This window comes from Geotrypetes seraphini, chromosome 13, assembly GCF_902459505.1.
Source record: "Geotrypetes seraphini chromosome 13, aGeoSer1.1, whole genome shotgun sequence".
Classification (NCBI taxonomy): Eukaryota; Metazoa; Chordata; class Amphibia; order Gymnophiona; family Dermophiidae; genus Geotrypetes; species Geotrypetes seraphini.
Genome location: NC_047096.1, coordinates 67,496,398 through 67,502,397, shown reverse-complemented (window position 1 = coordinate 67,502,397; position 6,000 = coordinate 67,496,398). Strand labels below are relative to the sequence as shown.

Sequence of the window (6,000 nt, the reverse complement as noted above, 5' to 3'; positions counted from 1 at the left end):
TACGCAGTCTTATTTACATTTGTGAACCGCATAGAGCTGTGAGGTTGATATCAGGATTGTCTCCAGCTTACCTTTTTCCTCATTTTGGTTTGCATAGACTATCAAGAGAAAGTAGAAACTTCTACTTATTTGCTTATCCAAAAATTAATGGGTGTAGATATAAGACAGGGGTGTCCAATGTCGGTCCTCGAGGGCCGCAATCCAGTCGGGTTTTCAGGATTTCCCCAATGAATATGCATTAAAAGCAGTGCATGCAAATAGATCTCATGCATATTCATTGGGGAAATCCTGAAAACCCGACTGGACTGCGGCCCTCGAGGACCGACATTGGACACCCCTGATATAAGACCTTCTTAGATAGGACCTGAGCATTTCAAGCTGGTAGGCAACAATCTTGGTTAGGTAAATGTATTCAGCAAGCTATGTTATCCTATTGCAGTTTTTGGAAATTAATTAAGACCACTTTGTTCGATAAATTTATTACTTAGTGAGTTTTATTATTGAAATTCTATTTTACAAATGTTTGTATTTTTTACTGTATTATTGTATTTTGCTGATTGTCCAGCTCTTTTTAGTGTAAACCGCCTAGAACTTTTGGTTATGGCGATATAAAAGAATAAAGTTATTATTATTATAATTGTACTATTATGTGATTGGAAGCCAGTGTAATTGCTTTAATACCGGGGTAATATGTGCATGCCATCCTTAGTATTCCCACAATCAATCTCGCTGCCGAATTCATCAGTTGTTGTAGTGCTTTATATTTTCTTTTGGGCAGACCTAGCTAGAGCATATATGCTAGGTATTGGCATTCATTTTCAGTGATGTGGGAAATGTCAACCAACATATCCCAAGTCATTGCATGTCGGTATCAAATACAAAAGAGCAGAAAAAAGAACCCCCAAAAATGTGTGTTTCATCATTTGCTGATAAATAGATGAAATAGACCAAGAAGCAGCATTACTAAGTTTTTCAGATGTGACACGGACTAGAGGTTATAGCCTGAAGCTGGGTGGCAGCAGGTTTAGGACGAATGCCAGGAAGTTCTGTTTCTCACAACGAGTGGTGGGCGCTTGGAATTCTCTTCCTGTGGATGTTGTGGCGGACACTACTCTTCAGGGTTTCAAGCACAAGTTGGATATACACCTTCTTGCAAATCATATTGAGGGGGTACGGTAATTTCAGGTTTTCATAATAGAGAACCTAAACAGGCCGCCGCGTGAGCAGATCGCCGGACTTGATGGACCTCGGTCTGATCCGGCGAAGGCATTTCTTATGTTCTCTTTCAAGACAGTACACGCTATTTGCAAAGAGGGTGCCCATTCAGCCTGCGTGAACTATTGCACATATGTAAACCGCTTCATGCGTATTCATAGAGCTCACTCTTCTAGAAAGAGTCTGCCCTCTTTGCACATAGTACGCCGCCTTTCAAGAGCGTGTGCACTCAATAGCATTGATCCCGTGTCCAAAAAATGGGCAAACAAAAGCAATACAAGGGAAATGGTACGAAATGAACATTATCTGGCTGCCCTCCCTAGCGAACGCTGGGGTAATGTGATAAGCACTTACTGGAGGGTGTAAAACACTGATCTGTATGCTCAAGTCATTTATAAAAGTGCCCCTTGATTCTATAATCAAGCCATTTTCTCCTGAAAGCAGGAACCGTTTCTTTACTTTCAAATTCCACTGATTCAGTTTAGCCTTGTCTCACTTTTCCATCAACTTCCATGCTCCAAGTTTATTCAAATTTGATATACCGCCTTATCCCCTCCCTTGCCCTTTCTCCCCATTGTTCCCCACATCCCTTAAGTTAATTCAACTTGTACGTCAACTCAACTTGTACTCCACTAATCTTTTGTAAACCGCATAGAACTTAACGGTACTGTTATTATTATTATTATTATTATTAAAGTTGTCAATGTGGTGTACATTCCATTAAAAATATAAAATAAAATTTGGTGACAAACCATCAGTACTTAGGGCAGATACATGACAAACTGAGACATAAGGGAAGAAGGGTGTTACTACAATCTTTTATAGGGAAGCAGGAGAAAGGGTAGCACGATGGGGAAGGAGACCTAGGCTCTTCCTTAGTCAATGTTCAATTGGGAGAGGTCTGTGATTTTTTACTCGGATGAAAGGTCATATATTATAAGCATATCATTTCTTGTCATTGAGGAGCAGTTTTCAGCACTGGCAAGTTGCCCTCAGCGACTTCTAGTACCTGCTCACAGCACTGGCTTCTTATAGATGAGGTAGGAGTAGTCAGAGCTGTGTTTTGTCCCAGCCTTAGAGATTCTTTTGCAACTTTAATCACTAACAAGAACATCAAAACATGTGAACTAGTATGTGGGAGTTCATATTAAGCACAGTTCAAGTGATGGAGAGCAACTGAACAAGCGCTGAATGAAAGCTTAACTCTGATCCACCCATTTCCTCTTTTTAAACTCAGTAATTATACCCAGAGGGTAACATTTCTGAAGAATCTATACATAAGCATTGCTGACAGCACATAGTTTGTGAATGAGAAGCTGGGTTGGCGCAATATAGATATTTTTTATAGAAGGCGAGGTAGAATTTGAAAATGAAACACCCACTTGAGTCTTTATATAAAGGCTGAAAAATTCACCTGAACCATTGTGTCCCATCTACCGGCAGCTGCTTTTCCACGGTTAATAGGGCACATTCCCCTCTCTTCCTGAGCACCATGGCAACTATGCGCTCTGTTGGGTTTGCACCTGGCAGCGTGGCTGGTGGGGGGGTAGGCTACAGTGGCTCCAGCGGAGTAGGCTTTAGTAGCGCATCTTTAGGAGGCTACGGTGGTGGTTTTGGAGGAGGCATGGGCGGTAGTTATGGTGGTGGTCAAAGTGCTGGTTTCATTAACAGCTCAGGAGCAGGATTTGGTGGTGGCTATGGTGGTAGTTTTGATTATGCCGGCGCTTGTTTCCAAGGGGCCAGTATTGGGGGGGACGGCCTTCTCTCCGGTAACGAAAAGCAAACCATGCAGAATCTCAATGACCGGTTGGCTTCCTACCTGGACAAGGTCCGTGCCTTGGAGGAGGCAAACACAGATATGGAGCAGAAAATCAAGGAGTGGTATCAGAAAAACCACTCTGGGACCACTGGTGGGCCAGCTCATGATTACAGCAAATATTACCTGATAATTGAAGATCTAAACAACAAGGCAAGAAACTAATTGTTTTTATAACTCTCTGAGCAATCAAGGTATAGACAGACTGAATCAGTATGTAAACTGTCCATTACTGTGTTTGTAGAGGTTGAATATTTTTAATGCAAGTATGTATTTCCATGAGAAGCGCAAACCGTATTGATAGATTTTATTCATTCAGGTTAAGGAAAATAAGGCTGTGATAAAAACAGAGAAAATTTGTTTCTTCCCATTGTATTTAAACTGTTAATAGCTCCAGTAGAAAGGTTTGACAATTATTTGTGAAGGAGAATGTGGCACAGTGGTTAGAGCTACAGCCTCAGCACCCTGATGTTGTGGGTTCAAACCCCATGCTTCTCCCTATGACCGTGGGCAAGTCACTTAATCCTTCACTGCCCCAGGTACATTAGATAGACCACGAGCCCACTGGGACTGATAGGAAAAATGCTTGAAGTACCTGTATGTAAACCACTTTGAGTGTGGCTGAAAAACTACAAAAAGGCAGTATACAAGTCCCAATCCCAATCATATCATCATTTAGCATGGACAAAAAAAAATCCAGTTTAAGACTGAATTCAAGGTTTGCATCACTCTCTATAAATCCTCCTTTCCACAGATCATCGCAGGCAACATAGACAATGGCAGGATCATTCTATTGATTGACAATGCTAGGATGGCAGCCGATGACTTCAGGATGAAGTGAGTAGAGTGATTTGTTAAAGGGAACAGACACCAGTCAATGGTTATTGGAAACATGGCTCTATTCAGTGCACTGATTTCATCGCAAGCTGGAAATGGAAAAAAATGGCATTTCTCTGAAACTTTCTCAGCATGCAATTTAATAAATGAAAGAGATGATAGATAAGAAATTGTAACATGTGAGTCTTTTTACTTCAAATTGAACAGGGATTTTCAACCCAGTCCTCAGGACACATTCAGCCAGTCAGGTTTTCAGGATACTCACAATGTGTATGCATGAGATAGATTAACATGCACTGAAGGCAGTGAAGGCAAATCTATATCATGTTTATTCATTGTGGATATCCTGAGGACCAGACTGGCTTGATGTGTCCCAAGGACTGTACTGAGAACCCTGGCAGAGTAGATAAATTTTTTATTATTATTATTTTTTTAATTTAACCCAACAAGAGCATTAAGATCAAACTCTCAAAATCTTCTAGCTATCTCTTCCCTACGCCATCTTTTCTATTACACTACATGTAAAACAATCTTTTCAGTTACGGCACCTACTCTCTGGAACTCATTACCAGCCACTCTCAGTGAGGAGTCATCTTTAGATAAATTTAAATGCAGCCTGAAAGGTTTTCTATTCAGAGATGCTTTCAATCTATAAACTCTTTCCTCTCCCTCCAAGCAGAAAGATTACTCCCCTTCCCTATTGTACTTCCCTTCATTGTTCATCTTTTCTATCAAAAATTGTATTTCTCCCCCAGATATCTCATGTCTAAACTTGTTCCGTCTTGTCAGTCATTCAGTCTGTGATTTCCCCTATAAATCTTGGATTTTTTTTAAATGTAAGCCACTTTGATATCGATAAAGTGGGATATAAAATTTTGAACAAACTTGAAACTTGAGAATTCTTTTGCAAGTATAACACTTGTTTAGGAAAAGTGAAAAGAAACATATAATAACGCTTAAACAAGATAAATATAACATAATTCTTCTTAGACCCCCCCCTAATGAGAAGGAAGGTCAGCCCAGAAAACTAAGGAATGAAGAAATTAATCATCAATACATTAGGCTTAGTGAGATAAAAAAAACCCTCCAAAAAATTAGAAACACCCATTACCCAACAGAGATCTTCTTCAAATCTAGAAAACCTTTCAACTGGTCCGGAGTATAAAAATATATATTTTACTCCAGCATAGCGGACAAAACATTTACAAGGATATGTGAGCAAAAACGTTGCCCCCAGATTTCTTGTTTCCTGCTGCAAAGCGAGAAATGCCTTCCTGCATCTCTTTAGTCACATCAGGGTAAATCCAAACCCTCTGTCCAAAATATGTTTGTAGAGGTTGAATATTTTTAATGCAAGTATGCATTATGGAATAAAGTGGATAATTTTTTACACAGGCCTTTTAATTTGTGCAACAGGAAAGTGAAGTATGAAATGTATTCCTTTGAAAATGTCAAGGACTGCCCTTCACTGATGTGTTGTCCTTTTTAGTCACCCATTCCCCTTCTTTTGTTTCTCTTAGGGATATTATTTCCATATCCAATTTCCTTATGATGTGCATTTCCTTTTCCTTTTTCTAGATTTCCTAGTGTTATGATTAATTTGCGATATCTCTGATAAAGCTGAACCTCACAAGTAAAAACAGGCAGAACCCCCCCCCCACACACACACACACACACACACTACCACCACCACGGTGTGTGTTTTTTATGTTGTTTGCCAATATTATCGCACAATCTTTGCAAAATGAGCCAATTCTTTCCTAATAGCACATAAGAACATAAGAACATAAGCAGTGCCTCTGCCGGGTCAGACCAGAGGTCCATCCCGCCCAGCAGTCCGCCCCCGCGGTGGCCCAACAGGTCATGACCTGCCTTAATCACCAGAAGGGGCCCCCTTGCCCCCTAGGTTTCTCATTGAAGTCCTATCTTCCCATCAACGTCCTAACCCGCCGGCCTTGCACCTGCACGACCTGGTGAGCTGTCTATACTTATGCAACACCCCAGCACCTCCCTCAGTACCCCACGATCCCCTTTTCCCTCAGGAATCTGTCCAATCCCTGTTTGAATCCCTGTACTGTACTCTGCCGGATCACTTCCTCCGGATCACTATCATACATGCATGAACCACTGCG

The 6,000-nt window shown here is 40.9% G+C and overlaps 1 protein-coding gene across 1 annotated transcript in view; it reads left to right on the top strand.

Annotated features, from left to right (window-relative positions):
• Window positions 1-2,630: 2,630 nt before the first annotated feature.
• The window catches only part of LOC117347590 (keratin, type I cytoskeletal 47 kDa-like), a 30,557-nt gene continuing 27,187 nt past the window's right edge, over window positions 2,631-6,000 (top strand). The window contains exons 1-2 of the mRNA XM_033918706.1: window positions 2,631-3,184; window positions 3,786-3,868. Of these exons, the coding sequence (XP_033774597.1) occupies window positions 2,708-3,184; window positions 3,786-3,868 (560 nt within the window). The 5' untranslated portion in view covers window positions 2,631-2,707. The remainder of the gene's footprint in view (window positions 3,185-3,785; window positions 3,869-6,000) is intronic.